The sequence below is a fragment of the Leucopleurus acutus genome (genome assembly GCF_964270905.1).
Source record: "Leucopleurus acutus genome assembly, chromosome: 16".
NCBI classification, from domain to species: Eukaryota; Metazoa; Chordata; class Mammalia; order Artiodactyla; family Delphinidae; genus Leucopleurus; species Leucopleurus acutus.
Window position 1 is genome coordinate 64,417,017 of NC_139158.1, and position 24,603 is coordinate 64,441,619.

General features: G+C 35.7%; 2 protein-coding genes across 8 annotated transcripts in view; one reads left to right on the forward strand and one right to left on the reverse strand.

Annotated features, from left to right (window-relative positions):
• The window catches only part of RBM39 (RNA binding motif protein 39), a 30,395-nt gene that overhangs the window by 983 nt on the left and 4,809 nt on the right, over positions 1 to 24,603 (reverse strand). For 3 of the 7 annotated variants that reach the window (XM_082858229.1, XM_082858231.1, XM_082858230.1), the window contains 13 exons: positions 21,800 to 21,991; positions 19,133 to 19,198; positions 18,984 to 19,037; positions 15,554 to 15,671; positions 14,881 to 15,033; positions 12,358 to 12,495; positions 10,016 to 10,081; positions 7,710 to 7,914; positions 7,091 to 7,168; positions 3,319 to 3,369; positions 1,173 to 1,254; positions 581 to 686; positions 66 to 144 (listed from right to left, as the gene is read on the reverse strand). In XM_082858229.1, coding sequence (XP_082714355.1) covers positions 66 to 144; positions 581 to 686; positions 1,173 to 1,254; positions 3,319 to 3,369; positions 7,091 to 7,168; positions 7,710 to 7,914; positions 10,016 to 10,081; positions 12,358 to 12,495; positions 14,881 to 15,033; positions 15,554 to 15,671; positions 18,984 to 19,037; positions 19,133 to 19,198; positions 21,800 to 21,991 — 1,388 coding nt within the window. Of the gene's footprint in view, positions 1 to 65; positions 145 to 580; positions 687 to 1,172; positions 1,255 to 3,318; positions 3,370 to 7,090; positions 7,169 to 7,709; positions 7,915 to 10,015; positions 10,082 to 12,357; positions 12,496 to 14,880; positions 15,034 to 15,553; positions 15,672 to 18,983; positions 19,038 to 19,132; positions 19,199 to 21,799; positions 21,995 to 24,603 lie in introns of all 7 variants that reach the window. The other 4 variants (XM_082858227.1, XM_082858226.1, XM_082858232.1 and 1 more) reach the window with 4 other exon arrangements.
• On the forward strand, positions 10,450 to 12,340 carry LOC309972915 (large ribosomal subunit protein P1-like; the record flags this gene model as incomplete). Its single annotated transcript, XM_082856814.1, has 2 exons — positions 10,450 to 10,465; positions 11,490 to 12,340. 2 exons carry the CDS (start codon positions 10,450 to 10,452, stop codon positions 11,900 to 11,902), a joined length of 429 nt encoding a protein of 142 aa, XP_082712940.1. The 3' UTR covers positions 11,903 to 12,340.

Consider the following 24,603-nt stretch of genomic DNA (forward strand, 5'->3'; position numbering starts at 1 on the left):
CGTTTAGCTTCTTCACTTAGATTAGACCATTAAAAACAATCACTCAGAAAAAAGGTCAAACTCACCAGCAAACCACCTGCCATGCAATGCATTGACAGCAGCAATGGCTGCAGCAATTGATGGGCATTTCACATACACATTGCCCTAAAATACAACAAAAAAGGTTAAAGGTGTGATATACAACATGGATTCCAACAGGTTTATTCAAGTTACCTATAGAAAAACTGCTCTATAACTTTTCCACTAGCTAATATATATAACCTAGAAATTTACTGAAAATACTTCATCATCCCCAAAACTGGCCTTGTTACTATCTTCTATGATGTGAAAGCTGCTGAAGAATGAAATCAAGGTGCCAGAATTTCATGGCAACCTCTGAACACTAACCAGCAACAATAATGCTACATGATGACCTGAACTATTTTAAAAGTGTCTTTATTTTGTAGGGGGTGTATTTAGTCAGTATGCTAAAGCTTCTCTCAGGAGAAAACAAAAAACCCCAACACGCTCTAAGGAAAAACAGTGATCATAATATGCCCCAAGTGTGTGAAAATTAAGACACAAGTAAGTAACAAAATACCTGAGCTGAATTTTTGTCAACATAAATATGAATAACTCCTCCATGTTTATTACATTCTTCAATCACATCATCTTTAATCTCTGTATCCCATCCAACTTCTTCTTCTCTGTAACAAAGTATTAAATCTATGAGACACTACTCAAACTTATAAAATGATACACATATATTCCAATCTGTCTAAAAAATCTTAAGTGTGTTATTTTAAAAATCATTTGCTTAACATTTAAGTGGTTAATTGACATCTTTCAAAGATACTTATACCAAGTTTATCACCATTTCATAGGACTAGGAAAAGTATATTTGTATACTGGTGATACAAATAAATACTGATACAAACTTCACAGAAAACTACTAGATATAAATGGAAAACATAAAATCTACAAAGTTTTCAAATGAATTCCAATCTTACAAACACATTCAAGGGAAATAATTCATAATGTGCAGAAAAATAATTATACTAAAAGGATCAAAATTGTGGCAGTGTTTGAACTATGAAATATGTTGAAAACATGCTAAATGTTAACTTAGACAAGTTAAACATTAAAGATTTCACAGCATACCCTTTTGAACTTGACCAAAGTATATTACTTACGTTTGAGGGTTAAACATGTTAGAGAGTTGGAAACACTGTGTTGCAAGAGGTTGAACAGAGGCAGCTGCAGCTAATGCTGAAGCTAAAAAAAAAAAGAGAAAGGGAGAAATCAGTTTCATGGAAAATGCATCAGAATATCCCTATGAATAAAACAAAGCCCAATATAACCACTGGACCCACAGGGTGAAACTAGGGTAGTCAGTCACTTCACTAATTCACCATATTCAATAATGCTATCAAACATCAGTGTATATAACAATACCCCATTTTAGCTGCCAGAAAGCTAAGGCAACTTAGTATTTGAGACAGCTGATCCTAAGTTGGGACTTTTGTTTTTAGAAGGGAAGTTAAACCTTAAATGTAGTGAAAATTCATTCAATTAGACAAATATCAATAATACAAACAAGAAAATAAAAAGACTGATTTCGTAGGACTGCTGGAGTTAATACCCTGAGAAGCAGGGGATGATGCAAATACAGTATTAAAATGCCAACTAAATCTATACCATGTTTTATTTCTTATGTTTCTGCCTACGAATATATAGTTACATATTTTCTTTTAAATATATAAACATTATAAAAGGATGAAGTTTTAAAAATAATATACATAAAACCATCCAAGTATTTAAGATTTAACATCTTAGGACTATAAAACCTACAACATCAAATTAATATTTTTTAAATGATTAAGTCTGTTCTAGCAGGAGAAAACACTAAAAAGAGTAATATGTATCTATAATAGTTATTGTTAAAAATAAAAAACTACTGGACACTAATACTTAGGAGCAAATTTAAACCAATGTTGGTTTTAAGTTTGAAGTGCATTTTCCAAGACAGTTGCTCCATTGCTTTTATGAGACTTAGAAAACATTACCAGTAGCTGTTACAGAACTCACCGTAATCATAATATTTGACCAAATTTCATTCCAATACATAACAATAATAAACAAAGCTATGGATAAAACAGTGCATTAGAAATTATGGTAATTAAAATGAACAATAACCTGAGTAAGTATAAGAAACATTCCACTGAATAAAAACTAGGGCTGTGCATGAAATACATCATAAAAAAGATAGTTTCTGATAGAGTAACAAGTACTTTTTGCTTCTTTATAGTTTACTTCAATAAACAAGTATTTGTCTTTCATAAAACTTTGTATGAAAATAAAAATGCTAAGATAACTAACGTCAAATTCTATTGAAGAAAGTTAAAGATGCAAGTGTGCTTATATTACAATAAAAAAAATGAAGCCCACTGTGTACCTTTATCATAAACAAATGGAATGAAGTATGCTTGGAAAAAACACTAGAAGGTCACTGTATGCTATGAATACTGAAAAATATTAGAAAATATATCATGGAAATATTCCAGCTCAACCTAGATGAATGCAGAACACAATGAATTCAGCATAGAAATATAACTAAGAGGAAAATCCACCAGTTCTACTTTTAAAAATCTGTTAGGAAAAAAAAAAGATTGAGTACAATTGTCTCTTTTGCTGAAAAAATTAAGATACACATTTAATTCCTGACTATCGAGGAACAAGAAAAGACCTTTTTCATACAGTATCATTTACCTAAACGACTTTAAGTATATCCTATAAGATACCAAATTACTGCAACAAAATGCTATATTAAGTGGCAGAGATTTACTTGATAATTGAAAACTAAGAAAATAGCCTATTTTATAAATTGTTTCACAATCTCTGAAATCTGCATGCAATTTAGTTCTGGATAATCTCATTGCTTGGTACTGCTTACACAAATCACTGGAGTTAGTTTTTCCTAACCTTATATTAAGTTCACAGACTCCATGTTCTAAAAGATTTGTCTACCAAAATGACAAGTTTCATTTTCTGACATCTATATAAAATGTACAATCAGAACACAAAGATAGGCATACAAAGTTGAAAATAATTCTAAGCAAGCTATAGCAAAAAAAGCATGGACATTTATCATCTTTATTCATGTAATTGTAATGACTTGGATTAGGCCTTCTGGCTTACTGTTAATGACACTGTATGTCATTCTGACAAAACTGGGCCCAAAATACAAACTACAGTAATAATTATGATAAAATATATATACACAACTATGTCCTGCTACATTAACATCCACTTCAAAAACAAATAAAAAACTCAACTCACCTTCAGTCTGTTGGGAAAGTCTTGTTTGCAAATCTATAACAAAAGAGAATTCTACAGCTCAGTGCAGGAACAATGAAGAGCCTCAACTAACAGGGTAAATGTCAGGAAAGCATTAATAAAAGAGGACTATGGTAGCAGGGTTTATCAAAATGAACTTATAGTAAAACCTGGCAGCCAAACCTCCTTCCCCATTCCTCATTGACAAGGCTGTGGGGCCTTTTTCTTTCCTCCTATCCTAGGAAACTTATGCCTCTCTATTCCTATTCCTAGAACTCTTCCACATCTCAAAGGCATTCCACTATACTACTCTTCACATGGAAATAATGGGAAATGGGGAAAGGGAAGCACACCGGTCAGAAAAATGCATGAAAACCCTGATCTTGAGAATTCAATTCCAAGTACTTGGGATATTCAACTATTTATTGTTCTATCAGTGTCAGTAAGCATTTTAAACTTTAGAAGTTTATGGTGAAAGAGTAAATACTGCAACAGTACACGTCAAACACTTTCAATAATCTACCGATTAAGTAGTGAAAAACCCCATTCTAACCATATGTATATATTATTTAAGTTCTTTTAAGTTGTCATGTCCAGCCCAGAAGGTGGTAGTTTTATTAGGTCTGATTTACTGGCCTATTCTGGAAATTTAATGAGGCAGGAATGAAATCTCATCAGATTTACTATATGTAGTACAAGAAAAATCTAACCATCTAGTCTGTATTAAAAATAAACAGAATGGTGATTTCTACCAATATATTTTCTCATATAATCATTAAAATTCTACATGAGAAGGCCAATTAAGAGAAAGCTGCCATCAAGTGAAAGCAGCAGCAAGTGTGAAACGTGAAGAAAATGTCACAGTATCCAAAGGTATCTTGCAGTTTAAAAATTATAGATATATATACAACATAAAAATTGTTTGAATTCAGTAACCTAATTTTCAGTAACACATGATTCAACTGCAATACTTTATTACCATTTGGGCTTCTTGTTGAGTATACAAAATGATCATAAAACATAGGCAAAAATGAAAAGGGATCTGCAGCCCAAGTCACATGGGGATGTAAGAATACCTGGGTCCTAGGTGCTCAAAACTGGCATCCCAGGGAGCTGAAGAAAGGTAACTGGTGTATACTGAAGGAACTTGAAGATATGACCATAGGAACATTGTCAATAAACTTTAAATTATAAAGCAATTTGTCTTTTTTTCCCTAAAATGGGAAAAAATGTATAGGTATCAGAAATCCATGCTATATTAAGTGTATATAAATCAAAATTTCAAAAATGGTTCTTCAGGTCATTTGTAACAAGTTAGGAAACAAAGCATGGGTTTCATACAGGTAAGAACTAACTTATCTTAGAAAAGACCCGTTAAACTTCCAGAATAAAGACATGTGGATATAGTGATAGGCCACTCTTGGTTTCAAAAAACAACTTTTAAGAACTTCGGCAACAAGGGCCTCAAATATTGACATCAACACCAGTGATTTATCTTATTTTAACAAGGAATGTGTAAGGTTTTAACGACAGAAGAAAAATACCCAGTTATGTAAATATTTACCTTAAAATAGAGTGCTGATTAGTAATTCAGTAGTAATAGCAATTTACTGGAAGTTTTAAGAAAACAGTACGAAACTTTAAAATCATCTATCAACACTAAAAAGGGGGAATATAACAAATAATTAACTAAATGGCTATTTTAAGCAATCCATGGACATTTAGAATTTTCAGCCTTAATATAAACTACCCAGTTAAGTGTGCCCAGGGAAGTATAGTCATTCTTCATTCATCGTAAGAGAAATAATGGCTTAGGGAAGTAATAATGTCTAACACTGGAAAACTATAGGCGAAGATATTGTTTACAAACCAAATCAACACATTTGATACAGCAGCCAGGATATAACAGAAGATTGTTTAGAAATGAATCATATGTATTTGTATTAAATCCCTAAAGGCACCAGCCTCTAGTGAAATATCTAGAATATGGTAAACACTCTAGCATTTTTCTAAATTATTGAAAGAATGACCTGAACAATGGGAAGCAACACACGAATACAGTTTTCAGGTAAAATAGTTAACTGTCAAACCAGAGACTAGGATATATTTCTGAAGTGATGGGTTTCCTTTAGTATCTTCAATTACAGTACGTGACATTCTATGACTACGTGTTCACTGCAAAGAAATTAAATGTCTAATACTTGTTTAAATCAAAACAATAATTTATTCATAAATACAGAAATGCATTAATAGTTATAACTGTCCTTCTCATATGAATACACTAACATGATTGTCAGTAATTTTAAAGAACTACCTATCAGATTTCAAAATATATCGGTTTGAAAGGAAGCACAAGACCCTAAAGTACTCACAAACTTTCGAATAGTCACTAAAAAAAGGAAAACACAGAAGTGCCCCCTATAAAGAATAATGCAGATGCAGAAACGATCCTCTCTGTTAATTAATGGCTTTTCAATTGAAAAGGAAATCATGAAGCAACCACACAGAACTTTTTATATATTCAGATGCAGTACCATGATCTTATATTGCCATACTTTCTTGGGTTAGTGTTTCTTGTCATCTAAAGTACAAACTACAAACGGTTCTTCTCAGATATTCTAAAAGCAAGACTTCGACATCTCAAAATTTAATACTATCCTAGCTCATAGATTTGGGTTAATTTCAAGTACCTGAGCCACAAAAGAGAAGAAAACAATGTGATTCATAAACTAAACCCATTGTTACATAATCGTAAGAAACTATCAATTCTCTCCCTCTTTTCCTCACCTCTCCAGGCACTTCATTCTATAACTCAAAATCTCAAAATACAGTTGACCTTTGAACAACTTGGGGATTAGGGACACCAACCATCTGAGCAGTTGAAAACCCATATGTAACTTATAGTAGACCCTCTATATCCTTAGTCCTTCCAAATTCATGGATTTAACCATGTGGTATTTACAACTGAAAAAAATCCATGTGTAAGTAAAACCCTTGCAGTTCAAACGCATGTTGTTCAAGGATCAACTGTAGTATGTTCTAATTAGGAAAGCAGTATTCTCTGCACTCTTAACACTGTAATTATTTTAAATAAAGCTTGATTCAAAGGCCTCTGGTAGCTTTCCAAACAAAAACATTACAGAAACTATTTTTCCTTTGAAACAATATAAACTTTTTGGTCTTCAATGCAAGTGACACATTTAAAAAGACTTAACAACTTACAGGGACTTCCCTGGTGGTCCAATGATAAAAGAATCCGCCTTATAGTGCAGGGGACACGGGTAAGATCCCTAGTCAGGGAACTAAGATCCCACATGCCACGTGGCAACTAAGCCCACGCGCCTCAACTACTGAGCTCGCATGCTGCAAGCTACAGAGCCCACACACCCTGACACCTGCACACCACAACTAGAGAAAACCCGCATGCCACAACTAGAGAGGAGCCCACGTGCTGCAACAAAAGATCCCGTATATCGCAACTAAGACCTGATGCAGCCAAAAAATCAATCAATCAATCAATCAAAACAAACCCAAAATACAACAGCAATTTCAACTAAAAATTGGTATGCAGGGTTCAAAAATACCCTGACAGTTTATTATGAGTGGATAATTATGTCCTGTATCACCACTTCCTTACATGAACTCTTGAAATCTGTAAGTTAAAAGTACTTGATGAATTGAATTCTCAGTAAGTCCTTTTAAATGCAAAAATTTGGCAAATTTTCGAATTAGGTGAAAAAACAATGATTTCAAATAGAAAAGATTCAATTCCTACCTGCCACAGCACCAAATGCCAGAGAGCCACTCATTTGCAAAGCCTGCTGTGCTGCTGGTGGGATCTGCAAGCCTGTACCTGTAAAAGAATAGGTCTTAACGTCCCTGCTTTAAGAGTGGGAAAATCCTAGTTTTCTGGTTGCTTAATACGAAAGTCACTTCATTAAAACAAATTACAGTGGTCTTTGGTAGCAGGGCAGGTGAGATTTTCCAGGATCTCCTTGGGTATCAAAATCCACAAATGCTCAAGTCCCTCATATAAAGTGGCGTGATACAGTCTGCCCTCCGTACTCAGATGCAGAACTCACAGATATGGGAGGCCAACTGTACAGGCAGGACATAGTATTAAGCACTGCAACTAAATTTATTCTGAAGTATGAGGATATAATAGAAAGCAAAAGAAATCCTGTAACATATGCTGTGGTACTCAAAAAGCACCATCATAAAGTAGATTCCATTATAATTAAGGCAATGAATTTCACCTATGAAACCACATGTGCCGCCCAAGGATAACAGTCAACACCAAAATAAGAAAAAATAATTTTCCATTTATTTGTCTGCATGGTTACCTTTCTCATTACGGTATCAACAAATCATTCACAACACTAGGATAAACTTACCCTCTGCGAGTCTAGCCATTAACTGGAGACGACCAGTTGTTCCCAAGTCAATTCCAGTCCTTTCCAGTTCATCACTGTCCAAAAATGAGCTAGCACTGGAAGCATCAGTACGTTCAGTAACATGACCAACTTTCATTGGCCTTCCTGCTAGCTCAAATCCATTAAGTTGTTCCAAAGCTTTCTTGGCACATTCTGAATCAGAAAACTATACAATTGAGAGGGGGATAAAAAGTCCAGCAATTATTTACATATGCAAGGTAAAGAAACCCTTACTTATTAAAGCTAGTATATTCAATAATTACATCTGCAAGGATGATAAAGTAACAAGTTCAAGCTATAAGTAATATAACCTAAATTATCAGACCACCAACGTTTACGCATATTAGATTTATTAATGTGGTGGTTTAAAGGGCAAGACATTATCAAGTAATGACACCTGTCTTTGGGAATAAAGAATCTCAGTAACAAAATGTGGAAAGTAGTTTTTCAAACATCAAAACCCTTTTTAATATGCTGGAATAAATTAAAATGTTGCTTCTTTTCTCTCTTAAAAGTACACTATTCAGGAAAATTAAAAGTTCAACTCGGGCTTCCCTGGTGGTCCAGTGGTTAAGACTCTGCACTTCCACTGCAGGGGCATGGGTTCCATCCCTGGTCAGGGAACTAAGATCCCACATACCACAATGCAGTCAAAATAAAAAAAAAAAAAAAGTTCAACTCAGGTTTTTAATACAAAACTTAATACAAAATTCTGAGTCATTGTTTTATTGCCAGTTAAGTATTAGTCTTAATTTCAGGATGCAGACACAATAAAACTTTAATTCACACAATCTGGTTTTAATATAATGGAAGAACGGGCTATATTCTAATTCCACAGCTTCATCTTTCATCAGAATGTTGAATTGTTTAAAAATAATTTTTTTCCATTATTGAAATGGGAACAATTACAGATAGTAGTTACAAAATATCAAAACATTTACACACACAACAGAACCATGTAGATTTACATGATCTTGCTTTAAAAAATATATTTCTTTATTTATTTGACTGCACCAAGCCTTAGTTGTGGTAGGCGGGATCTTCGTTGCCACATGCAGGAGCTTCGTTGTAGTATGCAAACTCTTAGTTGTGGCATGTGGGCTCTAGTTCCCTGACCAGGGATCAAACCCTGGGGCCCCTGCATTGGGAGCTCGGAGTCTTAGCCACTGGACCACCAGGAAAGTCCCTACATAATCTAGCTTTGCATACAAATCAGTAAATCATAGGAAATAGTTCATACTTGATTTATGTTAAAAAATTAAAATGCTCTGCAAAATGTCTTCATTGTTTACATGACATTTAGTAGTGTTCTAGTGAAAATATGGCCAGTGAGCAAATATTCAAGCACTAAATCTAGCACATAGAACACTAAATACTTTAGACAGTAGGAGGAAATATTTGTAAGTTGCATGTAAAATCCCTTGAACACCTTTTTTTGGGGGGAAGGGGAGATCATGCTAATGTTACTAGTAACAAATTAGCATGTTGGTGTTTTATAACTTTTTTCTTTTCACCAACACACACTGAGGTAGATAAAATCCCACTGAACGGTGGAACGTATTATCACTACAGAATATGTTTCAATTTTATTTAAATTTGGTTATAAGACACAATTGTAATTTCTTGATAAAATCTGGGATCTCTATATTTTTAAAATTTTTTTGTGTATAATGGCAGCAATGGTGACAACTATCTGTATTTTAAACTAAAAATGTGTTTCCAGCACTTTCCAAGGTTAAAAAATAATTTGAAAAACTGTTCTCATGTAACTGGATTGCATCATGAACATTAATATTTACTTTTAAAAGGGCACCTCCATTCACAATTATTCCAAGCTGCCACTTCATACCCTATTCAGGCACTGGGCTTCAACGGTCAGCTACAAACACTTTTAATAAGGCAATCCTGGTCATGGTTGTCCAACGTGTCCATATAAAAAGTAAGAGAATTCCAAGAGACCTTTATGCAACTAACATCCTGTGTCACAAAAGAGACTGAAGAAATCCTAAAGGAGTGAATGACTTCAATTACATGAACAGTTGGCTAACCAAACTGACCATAAACAGAATGATAGCAAACTGCTTTAAGTTTCACATTTGGTGGACACCTTTAGCTACTAAGAATTGGCTACTAACAGCAAAATAAGTTAAACCACTTGAAAATATTAACCTTACCTCCTTCCCCACTATCAATAACCAATAAAGCTTTACACTACGCTATTCAAATCAAAAACTTTTAAGTCATGTTAATCATGGTTAATTGCTTACCGTAATAAATCCATAACCCTTGGATCGACCTGTTTCACTGTCCATCATGAGCTGGATACTTTCAATCTAAAAATGAAAACCACAATTATTATTTATATAAATGAAAAAGGGGTGCAAAAGTATTTTACCCCTTGAAACATGATTTTAAAATGGCTCCCCCTAAAACATAATAGAAAACATATCACAATCCCTCATACCCAAAAAATCTTTCTAGAGGCCGAGGAACTTCCTAAACACGAAGTTATGCACTGGGGAGTCTTTTGCATCAAAACCCACTAAAAATCTTAAATCCTTTGCAGAATACAATGTTAAACACTAAATCAATCTTTTTTCTTCCCCTTTGCTAAAATACACCAAATGTTAATTCTCAATTATGCCAGACACAATAAATTGCCTGAAATGTTGGAATAACTAAGAACAATGGGATGTGGCTGATGGTTGCACAACACTGTGAATATGCTACAAAGCAATGATTGTTCATCTTAACTGAGGGAACTGTATTTACTACATCACAATATCCCAACAAACTCGGTCATACAAAGGAAGCATGAACAATTAAAAAACAGCACCCACATATTATATATTTCATGTTCTGGTTGTTTCAAGAACGTATTCATTTTGTAATGACTGACCAACTCATACAATTATGATTTGTGCACCATTAATATGTGTATATTTCCAATAAATATAAAGCACCCACAAAATTCAACACCCCAACTTTATCATTATTGACACATAAAACAGTTTAACAAAGGGGTTGAGTGGGGTAGTGAAAGAAAACAACGAAATGTATATCCAAGGGCCATAAAGATTAAGTAGTGGACAAGGTACGACAAGAACCAAGCTTTTTATTCATGGCCACACAATGAATTTTTTAAACCAGAGCACAGCCTACTAGTAACATTTATTCTAACATCTCTTCTAAAATGAGGAGAATTAGACTTACCCTGGTGATTCTTTTGAAAAAAATGCATAAAAATATCAAATTACTATGTTGTGTACCAGGAACTATTAGTGTTGCAATTCAACTGTACTTCAAAAACAGACTCATGGAAAAAAAGATCAGATTTGTGGCTAACAGAGAGGTGAGGGGTCGGGGGTGGAGGGCGGAGGGAAGAGTTAGATGAAAGTAGTCTAAAGGTACAAACTTCCAGTTATAAATCAGTACTAGGGATGTAGCGTATCACCACACTGCTGTATACCATAAATTAAGGCTCAAGAGTAAATCCTAAACGTTCTCGTCACAAAGGAAAAAAATTTGTTATCTATTTCTTTAATGTTGTATCTGTATGAGATGACAGATGTTCACTAAACCTATTGTAATAATTTCATGATGCATGTAAGTTTAATCACTATGTTGTACACCTTAAGCTTAGACAATGCTGTGTCAATTTTATCTCAATAAAAAAAAAAAAAAAGAAAAACCTTTTCCTCAGCTTCCGCTAAGGTGCTCAATCCTTCCGAGGAAGCTAAGGCCGCGTTGGGGTGAGGCCCTCACTTCATCCGGCAACTAGCACCGTGCCCGGCAGACCCTGCCTAGCCCTCGCCCGCACCATCTCGGAGCTCGCCTGCATCTACTCGGCCCTCATCCTACACGACGATGAGGTGACAGTCACGGAGGATAAGATCAATGCCCTCATTAAAGCAGCCGATGTAAATGTTGAACCTTTCTGGCCAGGCTTGTTTGCAAAGGCTTTGGCCAATGTCAACATCGGGAGCCTCATCTGCAATGTGGGGGCAGGTGGACCTGCCCCAGCAGCTGGTGCTACACCAGCAGGAGGTCCTGCCCCCTCCACGACTGCTGCCCCAGCTGAGAAGAAAGTGGAAGCAAAGAAAGAGAAATCTGAAGAGTCTGATGATGACATGAGCTTTGATCTTTTTGACTAAACCTCTTTAGTAGCACGTTCAATAAAAAGCTGAGTTCTTTAAAAAAAAAAAAAAGAGGACTAAATGGGCATAAACAGTCTAATTCTAATTCCTTACATATTAAGTACAGAGAAGCTTATATACCCTTCAATTTTCAGTAAGAAATACTATCCTAAGAAACAAACCAAGAAAAAAAAATCTCTTGCTCCAATGCACAGTACATTTTATCATTCAGGTCGATTTTTTAATAATTGAAGCTAATACTATGCATTTCACTGTAGCATTACAAATGTTGACAGATTCTGTCTTCAAATGCTATCTTCAGGGAAACTATCTTGATCTAAGTTCTCTCAAAAACTTTATAGAACCACTCCAATCCTAACATTAATCTCTTAGAAACATGACAAAGCAAATAAATTATTGTGCAGTTACATTTGTTTCAAGATTTAGGATCCACTAAAAAACTTGGGACTTACCCTTCCAAAAGGCTCAAAGATCCCCCGAAGCATATCTTCAGTTATGTTAAAGTGTAACGAGCCCACATAAAGCCTCATAGGTCCAGCACTTCCCTTTTGTAGATTGTTTGCCATCGCTGCAGCTCTGTTTTTTTCTGCCTACAAGTTAGTTAAGACAACACATAAGGCACATCACACATCCACTTAAGAATGAATAAATACCATTTTGAGCAGAGTAGCAAATCCCACTCATACCTTAGGTTTGCTTAATGACAACTGATATCAAATTATGCTAAGTGTAAGTCATACTTAAAAGAATATTGGGGACTTCCCTGGTGGCGCAGTGGTTAAGAATCCGCCTGCCACTGCAGGGAACACGGGTTCGAGCCCTGGTCCAGGAAGATCCCACATGCCACGGAGCAGCTAAGCCCATGCGCCACAACTACTGAGCCACTGCTCTAGAGTCTGCGAGCCATAACTACTGAGCCCACGTGCCACAACTACTGAAGCCGGAGCACCTAGAGCCTGTGCTCCGCAACAAGAGAACCCACCGCAATGAGAAGCCCGCGCACCACAACCAAGAGTAGCCTCCGCTCACCGCAACTAGAGAAAGCCTGCACACAGCAACAAAGACCCAATGCAGCCAAAATTAAATAATAAAATCTTTTTAAAAATTAAAAAAAACCCTACATTATGCCAGTCTAAAGCAGCATCCTGGTAACAGATATGCCAAATGTGGAAATACAAGATTATCTCCTGGAAGTGTTAAATACACTCATTATTCATGTGCTCTCAATATCACTGTTACTCAACGTACAGTACACCAACTGGCTGTCCATCTTAAAAGGATTAACATCAATATAAATCAAACCAAGTAAACCATTCAGTTCAGCAGTCATTTTTTCCCATACCAAGTACTTCTCAAAGGAAACAGTTCTCAATTTATACTCTAACACAAACTCCTTTAACAAACTGGGGCATAATAGGAGGTTAAAGTTAAATGAATTCAAAATCTCATTTATCAATGTGATTCTTCTGAGCCCTTTGCCAGGCCAACATACACACTATTAGGTTTGTCCTCCATCATGGGAAATGAATTGAGCAATGATTCCCCCCAGCCTGCTTCCTAACAATTCTTTTCTTACTGTGACATATGATCAAATGATAAGTACCCAATATTACATACTGCTAAAACACTATGTAGGACCTACCATCGTCTTTTAGAGATAGAAGGTAGTAATCTGACCACAGTTACAGCTTAACAGTGAAACTGGAATTTCACTTAAGATCTGGTTACAAATTTTGTGCCTAACTACAAAATGATGTAAAAGCATGATGAGTAACCAGATTTTTCAGGAGTTGTAAGAAGTATTTGTTTCAGGGGTTTGAAAAGGAACCAACATAACAACTGTTATTTTGTATCGCTCAAAAAATATTCTTTAAATCCTCAGGAATTCCCTGGCAGTCCAGTGGTTAGAACTCGGCGCTTTTGCCACTGCCATGGCCCGGGTTCAACCCCTTGTGGGGGAACTAAGATCCCACAAGCCGCTCGGCAAGGCCAAAAATAAATTCTTTAAATCCTATATTCTCCATTTAAAAAATCTAAGTTATCAGGTAGTCACAGAAATCAACTTGTTTCTTAGTACAAAAAGGTACTGATGAAAAATCAAAAAACTACTTTCACGTTAATATACTCAATAAAGGGGCTTCCCTGGTGGCGCAGTGGTTGAGAGCCGATGCAGGGGACACGGGTTCGTGCCCCGGTCCGGGAAGATCCCACATGCCGCGGAGCGGCTGGGCCCGTGAGCCATGGCCGCTGAGCCTGCGCGTCCAGAGCCTGTGCTCCGCGACGGGAGAGACCACAACAGTGAGAGGCCCGCGTACCACAAAAAAAATATATATATATATACTCAGTAGAATGATATATCCCAATTTTTCCATACCTAAATGAACTAAAATATTAACACTAATTTCATTTTTACAAAGGCAACACTCATTTATTGTGGAGCATCAGCAAAGAGGAATTAAATCATAATTTGGATTATCTTAAAAAACATTCTCCAAATTAGTCTGAAGCATCTTACTTTCAAGAAATGCTAGAACTAACAGCTAGCTGTTCAAACTATTCTTAACATTATATAAAATCTTTCGCAAGTATGTATTTTAAAACAGTGAAAATATTAAATTTACTAAAAATGTCAAAACCATTCCATTTAAAAGATCGGAAGGGGAAAACATGTTCTTAGATGCTTCTATCCCCAAATAAGAAGTCATCACAAATCAGTAAAATTCTAGAACAAGTTCCCAAGTCTTTTCCATGAAATAAGTATTTACAACTTACATTAAAATGGAACAGGATGTTATTAAGAACACACAATTATCAAAGAAATCAAGGCAAATTTTTTTTTAAAAAGCTACCCTGAGAACATCTGACTTATGGTAGGAAGTGGTGATTGTGTAAGGCTCAAGGCGTTACAACACAACTCTAAGAAACAAGTTTCTAACACTACCAATGATCAAATTCTTAACCAAGAAAAAAGTTACCTGTGACGCCTGTACTATGATTGGCACTCCTAAAACCCGCTGGCCAGTTAATCCTATTGCTAGAGGCACTGAGCTAACATCGACAAATTCCACATAAGCAATTCCTTTGGAACGTCTTGAATTTCTATCAGAAATCATCCTCACATCTCGAACCTAAAAAGAAAACACACACTTTAGGTTCTGTTTGTGCAACCATTCACAGTAAGTATAATAATTTCAAAAGACAAGAGGCATATCAATGATATTGCAAAGCAAGCCATTAAAAAGATTTTTTTAAATAGGTAAATTTGTAGGCCCAATTCATTTATCAACATACATCAATTCCAACACTATTAACTTCCAAGTGAGGCAAAAAGAAATGGTATCAAAAATAAATTCCCTGGACTTCGTTCAGTGGCTAAGATTCTCCACTTCCAATGCAGGGGGCCAGGTTAGATTCCTGGTCAGGGAACTAGATCCCACATGCCGCAACTAAGTTTGCATGCCGCAATTAAGACCCGATGCAGCCAAATAAATAAATACTAAAAAAAAAAAAAAAAAATTCCCTAACTAAATTCCACCAAACAAAAAAATGTATTTAGATGTTTTCTAATTTTATCTGTCACACTGACAATTGCTAAAATGTTGTTTGCAGTTTCTACTTAAATTAGCTCTGTAAATAGGCTTAGATTACCTTTCCTACTGTGGAGAAAAACTCTTCCAAATCCCTTGGCCGAATTCTTGCTGCCAGCTGCATGCAGAAAACGGTCCTTGCATCTCTTTCCTCAGGAGTCAGATTATCAATAGGCTCCCTAACAGGGGTAAAGAATATAGAATTAACTTTATAATTTATTCTTTTAAAATAACTCTTAATGCACATTTTCAGTAAACAGAATAAACTTTCCTGAAACCAGTTTGTCATTACTCCCAAGCCCATTTTAACTATGATGTATATAAAATGTCCATAAATTAATTCAGTGTGACTCAATGCCTTCAATATGATGATAATTTCTAAATGTTTCTTCTGATAGTATCTTACATTATCAGGACCAAAGTCCACTGGCCTCTCAATCTTACAAATGGTACTCTCTCCAGGATAATAAAGGGCCAATCAGAAGCCTGAGAGTTTAATGACAGTCACAAGTAATAACCCCTGAGTCCACACTAATGTTGGACTGGTCCAAATTAGTAGAAAGGATGTTTCCCCAAAAGGAAATCATAAAATAAAATTAAGTTTCATAATCACAAATGACAAACTTGAGAGTAAAACCCCAAATGATGAAAACTATTTGACTCTAAGAATTTTTTTTCACAAACTGAGATAGATACATGGAATACTGAGGCAGCTGTTTATCAGAATTAGATCAGTCTTACTAAGACTCTACAAATTCAATACCCGAAAAAATACTTGATGGTTATAGAATACAGAGACAGGAACAATTAGCAAGTCAAAAATGAAAAGCAAGAGATTATCTAGCCGAATAACAATAGTGGGATTTAATCTACTCATGCTTACAAATAGATGGTGTACACTTCTAAATTTACAGAGGAAACTAAAAGTGCCCAAATATGTGAGAAAAGTAAAAGAGCACAAGAGATAAATTTAACTTAAGGAACGTCAAGGAAAAATAACATTGTCTACTGACATTATTATAAATAATTCTACTAAGATTAAGGTTCTAAGTAAATCCTTAAAAATGTAAGCATAAACATGCTTTCTTAACCATGTTCTGGACATTCTCCGGAAGAACTTTACAAAACTCACGTTACATCCCCTTGAGAAATCTGCAAGTAATTTTAAACCTATTACCGTAACACAGCGGTACAAAGCTGACTATATCCAAAGAATGAGAACTAAACGGGAGTTTTCCCATGAAAGAAAACTAAATATTAAACAAAAACTCAGTATCTGTTACGAAGAGCGCCTTTAAGAACATTAAGGCTATCACTAAATCCTAGGGTTAGAATACGTCAAACAAGAAGATAGACTCAAAAGTTAAAAGGTACCTTTTAAGGGAAACCAGAACATCAGTAAAAAAACAATGCTATCATGTTAACAAAACATTCCTTGAACCAAAATGGTAGACTGGATAGATCAGTCTTATCTTTTTTTAAGAGTAAAATATCTCGCAGAAACACTCAAAAACATAATATTACTACTTGAAATCAAGTCAACTCGGTTACGATTTTGGAAATTAAATACTTTTCTCAAGTAATGGAGCCAAATGATAAAACTCATGACTATTTCAACTACTTTCCCACAAGAAGTTATTTCAATAACTTAAAATTTATTAACTCCAAAGGTGAGTCAAGGCTAAAGTTTTCTACAGCTACCATTAAAAAATTTTAGACACACTGCCAACACATGAAAGAATGCTCAACATCATTAATCATTAGAGAAATGCAAATCAAAACTACAATGAGATATCACCTCACACCAGTCAGAATGGCCATCATCAAAAAATCTAGAAACAATAAATGCTGGAGAGGGTGTGGAGAAAAGGGAACACTCTTGCACTGCTGGTGGGAACGTAAATTGATACAGCCACTATGAAAAACAGTATGGAGGTTCCTTAAAAAACTACAAATATAACTACCATACGACCCAACAATCCCACTACTGGGCATATACCTTGAGAAAACCGTAATTCAAAAAGAGTCATGTACCACAATGTTCATTGCAGCTCTATTTACAATAGCCAGGAGATGGAAACAACCTAAGCGTCCATCATCAGATTAATGGATAAAGAAGATGTGGCACATATATACAAGAGAATATACTCAGCCATAAAAAGAAACGAAATTGAGTTATTTGTAGTGAGGTGGATGGACCTAGAGTCTGTCATACAGAGTGAAGTCAGAAAAAGAAAAACAAATACCGTATGCTAACACATATATATGGAATCTAAGGAAAAAAAAAAAAAGGTCACAAAGAACCTAAGGGTAAGACGGGAATAAAGACACAGACCTACTAGAGAATGGACTTCAGGATATGGGGAGGGGGAAGGGTAAGCTGTGACAAAGTGAGAGAGTGGCATGGACATATATACACTACCAAACATAAAATAGCTAGCTAGTGGGAAGCAGCTGCATGGCACAGGGAGATCAGCTCGGTGCTTTGTGACCACACAGAGGGGTGGGATAGGGAGTGTGGGAGACAGAAAAGGGAAGAGATATGGGAACGTATGTATACGCATAACTGATTCACTTTGTTATAAAGCAGAAACTAACACACCACTGTAAAGCAATTATACTCCAATAAAGATGTTAAAAAAAATTTTTAGCTACTATAAAAGGGAAATAAAAGCACATGTAACATCTACACATTAAAGTGGGAATTTCTGCTCTGTTCTTCTCACATGCAAGTTATTGAAAACTTAGAAATTCACATTAATAATACTAGAATTGGGGGCTTCCCTGGTGGCGCAGTGGTTGAGAGTCCGCCTGCCGATGCAGGGGACACGGGTTCGTGCCCTGGTCCGGGAAGATCCCACATGCCGCGGAGCGGCCAGGCCCGTGAGCCATGGCCGCTGAGCCTGCGTGTCCGGAGCCTGTGCTCCGCAACGGGAGAGGCCACAACAGTGAGAGGCCCGCGTACCGCAAAAAAAAAAAAAAGAAAAAAAGAAAAAAAAGAAAAATAGTAATAATAACACTAGAATTGGACTTCCCTGGTGGCGCAGTGGTTAAGAATCCGCCTGCCAATGCAGGGGACATGGGTTCGAGCCCTGGTCTGGGAAGATCCCACATGCTGCAGAGCAACTAAGCCCGTGCGCCACAACTACTGAGCCTGCGCTCTAGAGCCCGTGAGCCACAACTACTGAAGCCCTCAGGCCTAGAGGCCGTGCTCCGCAACGAGAGGCCACCGTGATGAGAAGCCCGTGCACCACAACGAAGAGTAGCCCCCGCTTGCCCCCACCAGAGAAAGCCCGCGTGCAGCAATGAAGACCCAACTCAGCCAAAAATAAATAAATCTTTTAAAAATTAATAATACTGTAACTGCAAAATGAATCAAGATTTAATATGATCCAAATTACTATTTGTCATTAAATTTAGCAGTAACATAAGTTGTAAAAACTTTATAAAAGCTAAAAGTACAAAACAAAAGAAATAGGGACAACAGTTACCTCACTGGGCTCTTGTCTTTTCTGAATGGACTTTTGCTTCGGGAGCGTCGTCTGCTGCAAGTTAAAAAGTTTCAAAAGTTACCCAAACAAGTACACCACGTTAGTTCCTTGAAAAACAATTTAAACAATTCAGAAGTATGTTTAAAAACCTTAATTTGATGCTATGAGGCAACCCAATCTTTCCTCGGATGGCACTGTTAAATTTTGGTCCGGAGCTAAAAAGGAAACACAAAATTACACTAGTTACAGGGTTAGGGTCTTGCTAAGATCGCGTTCATGCGCTCTCCAGCAAGTTTAACATTGTTTAGGCTGCTTGTTTTCCACCTCAATTATGAAGAGGAAATAAAGAGACTTTTTCTTCTCTTAACTCTATCCCAGGCAAACTGCTCTTACAGTTATCCATCCTGGACCACTGAGAGGTGCCAAGACCAAAGGTTACAGCCTCAAGATTTTTAATATTCTGAAAATGCTCAATTTTCAGTCTAGTTCTCTTGAACTACATATTTATGAATACGTTCCTGAGATTTAGGGGGAAAAAAAAGACACAAAGTGAAAATTATCCTGAACTTCCCTCACACCAGGACTAACTATAATTAACAATTTGGTGTGCATCTTTGCAGATCCTTCCTAAGGAATATACATGTGCTCATATATACATACATATACAATATTCATGTATGTCTTCTTGTTTGAGGAACTCTTTATTTTTATTTTTTCAGGCCACACCACATGGCTTGTGGGATCTTAGTTCCTCAACCAGGGACTGAACCCAGGCCCCAGGCAGTGAAAACGCAGAGTCCTAACCAGGGAATTCCCTTGAGGAGTTTCTTTTAAAATATAAAGGAACTAATTCTTTCCATAATCATGAAACTCCCAACTTTTTCATTTAACAGTAAGTCTCCAAGACTGCACATAAGCATATATAGCATGTCACACACCTCAGTTCTTTTCGACAAAATAGTCCATGGTAAAGATGTGAAGGAAGGAAGTTCATCAATCCCTCAGGAAAATTCTTTTTTCGGGACTTGACATTATTAAAGGAGTGTTTTCGAAAAAGATCACAACAGTAACTTTTTAAAAAGCTTTATTCTGTAGTCTACAATATTCTAAAATGGCCCAGTAGTTTATGGCCCTTTTATTTTGAAAGACCAAACTAAGTTAAAAGGTCAGATCAGATGTCCCTTAGTGCTCATCCTGCTATCCTTTACCAGATGGGTAGCAAAATGAAAATATATAGTGGTCTTCAATCCACATTTGGATTTGTTTTCATGGACTCTACGTGCACGTATAACACCCAAGCAGTTCCAAATAAAATTGTATTAAATGGGTCCTTTGCAAAGCACACTAAAAGTGATCATTAAGAATATATATTTACTGGACAAATAAGAGTCTATAAGCTATTTCCTTTCCCCTTCAATTATAAAAGTTTCAGTTACTGCCTTGGTAGTTAAAAATCACCTGAAACCAAACATAAGAACCAAGTGAGTTTAAGTCAGACCAGAATCACAGGTTGACTTGAAGTATTCATCACTGATCAGAGAGAATAATATTCAGAATTTATTAAAGCAATCCTTCCCCCCTATTTAGTTCATTCTGGTAAAAAAGAATGCAGTAAATTTTGATCAATTGGACAAAAAGCAAAGTATTTTCTAATAAAGCACTCAGACGTAAAATAACATTGTGGTCCTTTTTAAGCTGTTAAAAAGTTTATAAAATAGTCAGCTAAGAGGACCTTAGAGAACAAGGAGTGGAATCCTTTTTATTGAAAAACCTGAATCAGACCTCCAAGTATTACTAACTTTATTGGCTTCAAATAATAACAAAACATTTCATCAATAACAGTATTGTGGGTGCTCTAATTTACATTCTCTTCTCATTCAAGACTCAATAGCCTGTCAGTGGTTACCTCCTTCTTAAAAGATGAGAAAACTAAAGCTTAAGAATGTTTCTTAGAGTGTTTAACCAATTTAAAGAGCCAAGGCTCTGATTCAGGACTGTTGTCTTTGAATTCAATCTTAATCCATTCAAGTTTTAACGTTAAAACTGTTAATTTTAACGTATCCCACAGTTTACAACAGTATATTTACTAACAGGAAAGACCATCATAAATCACTAGGGATTGTTAGACTGAACTGCTTAAAGAGTTGCAAGAAGGCTCTTTCCAAAGTCATTAATACATTTTAGCTTTTTAAAAATTACTATTAACGAAAACATTTCCAACATGTTTAACCACATCAGAATTTCCATAGTGATTCAACCTTCAAAAGCAGTTTTAGTGCGTTCTTACTATTAAAACACCTTAAATACAAAGATGTGTGATCATTATCAAGAAGCATGCACTAAATTCACAACTGGTCTGTCATTTCAGCTGAAAACAGCCACACAGACAAGATTGTTAACTATGTATTTGACTGACTATACATATTTGCAATTTGTATCCATCTGAGCTTTAAAAACTTTATGTTCAGTAAAGGATACTGTGATAGCTCACAAACCTTTAAGCTTTCACATATTTGGCACTACAATATCAAATCTTTTTTTTAAAAGCACTTTAGTGCTTTAGTTTGAATTGGCACACAGTAATATTTTTAGATGGAGTAACAGAAAATGTTCTGCATGCCTAGTAAAACAAACATGTATCTGTCCACACAATGCATTTCTACTGGACTTTTCAATGCCAAAATCCTTATTTAATACTTTTTAACTAATCATATTGAAAAATAAAGTTCCACAATTCAAGTCACTCCTGTTACGCTGCTATCTGTATACCCAGAAAAATCTCTCAAACCAATATGATCATAATTATAGTTACATACTAAGGACTTCTGTAACGGCCTCTGAATCTGCGATCTCGACTTCTTGAACGGCTCCGTCTCCTTTCTTTGCTTCTACTCCGCTTCCTTTCACGGCTTTTGCTCTTTTTCCTTTCTCTATCTCTACTTCGCTTCCGTTCCTTACTTTTGCTTCTTTTTCGTTCATGACTACGACTTCTGCTCTTGCTTTTTTTCCTCCTGAGAAGAAAAAAGTCACCATTATCTTGCTGATTTAAGAATATGCAAAAAATATACTTCCTTTTATGGTCAGATATATTTTGCTATTTTTACTATCATACAATGATACATAATAATCACTTATGGAAAAATAATTCCTAGGTAAGGCAAACAACACCCCACCTTTGCCTTCTACTACTGAAAATCAGCAGCCAGTTGACAATGAATCATTTGAGTGAGAGGGACTATAATGACCTTTCTTGAGAGTCAGCTAAAGCTTTAACAAGGAGAGAACTTATTGGTAGGTATAAATCAAAACCTGAACTTTTAATTTTTTTTTTTTTTTTTTTTTTTTTGGCCATGCTGCACAGCATGCAGGATATATCTTAACCCTGACCAAGGATCGAACCCCATGCCCCCTGCAGTGGCAGCACAGAGTCACAAACCACTGGAGTACCAGGGAAGTCCCGTGAACTTTATTTAAAAGTTCTATCATATCTGGACAACTAAGTATAACTGTAATCCAAAACATACAGTAATAGAATCAAAGTTACAATAGAATACTTTAAGTATTAGTGTTGGATCATATAAAAAAGTTGCCATTAAATACACTAATTTCTCTTAAGTAAGCCAATTTTGACCCAATTTGCACATATTAATATTATATACTTTCAAAGGGCCATACAGGCATCACTATTTCGGTTTTTATGGGCAAAATTATTGCAAATAATGACAAAGGACAATAAAACTAATGCCATAAAATGCAATCTGACACTCCCAGACTTCAACGTGACCACTTCAGATACTTTCTTTTTCAAGTTACAATGAGTACACCAGATATTGAAATATGCCATCTTTATGCCAGTTTATACAAGCCTGTAGGGTACAACCAAAAGGAAGAATCAACACCTTTATAAATCTTTATAAATTCTCAAGCTCTGAAAGGTAAAAAAGCCAGTCAGTCATGTATCTTCCTGTTCATTTCTGTATTCCTCACAGCATACCACCCACTCAATTCCATAATTTTTATAATCTGTACCTCTGTCATCACCCAAATTTTAGAGGTGCCTTCAGATATTTCAATATAAATTGAAAGACATTTCAAATTAAACTTATCCACTTAAATGTCATTTTGTAGTGGCTAAAAGATTATGAAACATTTTGACAACTACATCATTTGGAAATTGAATTAACTGTTTAGTCCTTATCAAAGCAAAGTTAGCACAAGAGCAATTGAAGTCTGCCTCAGAGAACCTGTAAGCAGGTCATCTTAGAGTGCATTGAAAATAGAAAATGAAGACACCCACCTTCTGGAATCTTGAAACCCACACTCCAATCACAAGGAGATGTAGAGCTTTCCAAGGAGGCAGAAACTTTGTCTAAAATTTCAAGATAATCCACCTGACTGTCAGAAATGTATATGCTAGGTAGCACATGACAGAAAATTAGGCTACACTCATTACTTATACAGAAGTCATCAAAGCAATGCCCAGAAGGGCAACAGATAACATTCCAACTTTGTTGCCTAAAAACCTGAAACTATCTCTTAGGCTAAAGAATTCTGAGATAGCTATAATCAAAAATCCTAAATATTATCAATTAGGGGACAAAGTAAAAACTCCATCCCCCACAAAAAGGACAAATAAAATTTTGCTCTGCTTATAATGGCCCATTGCAGAGAGGCAGCCAACCTCCCAAATTACCTCTTTTTAGGCCCAAAGTTTATTGCGCCAAAGGAAAGGACTCGAAAATTGGAGAGCTAATTTCAACTTAAGGTCTTCCTAGGACTTTTTATAAATGAGTCCCCACCCACATCTGAAGGCAACCCCAGACAGGTAAAAAGACAGCAACATACTAAGACATTCAGAAATATAATCCTCTTTATAAAGCCCAGACAAAAATTTAAGGGTGCAAGAAAGCAGTGTACTTCTCTATAACAAGATGAAGCTTCAAAGAACATTTATTAAGTTAACTAAAGAAGGGTTATCAAAATCCACACTAATAGTCAAATCCTGTTACAACTTAAAAGGGACTTTCCAAAGTCTTTAGTGGCAGTGGAATTTTGTACTGAACATCATTGAAGTAAATGGTCCACTGGGCTGGGCCTTTGGACTTTTTGGTTATATGGCCTCTGCTGTAAAGGTGTTTTGCTATAACTGGATTTGACCTCTTCCATGTAAGAAGATCTAAATTTTAAATGCAAAGTACTCTGGAAAATAAGAAAAAAAATAGAAAAGTCATTTATTCCAAAATTTATAGATAATCCACACGACAGTAGCCAATATATTTCAACTGTGTCATTTATTGTTTTTTATCCTTTTTTGAGAAATTCCAAAAGAGCTTAACTGAATGGATGCTGGTTGCGACTTTGCAAAACTGGTTATACTAACAAATAATACTCCCATGAAGGCAAGCTCGGGTACTTAAAAAGGCATACTTTGAGGTCTTGCCAAGCTCAGGAGTATAGCTTTTCAGAAAGAAGGCTAATAGACAACCAATTTGCGTTAATATTAAACTTAGTTCCTTTTACTATTACCTGAAATCAATTGAGTGTATGTACTGAGAATTACTATTTTTTAAAAGAAAACATGTACTAGTCAACTCTCAATTTCTCATAATGTGCATTTTCT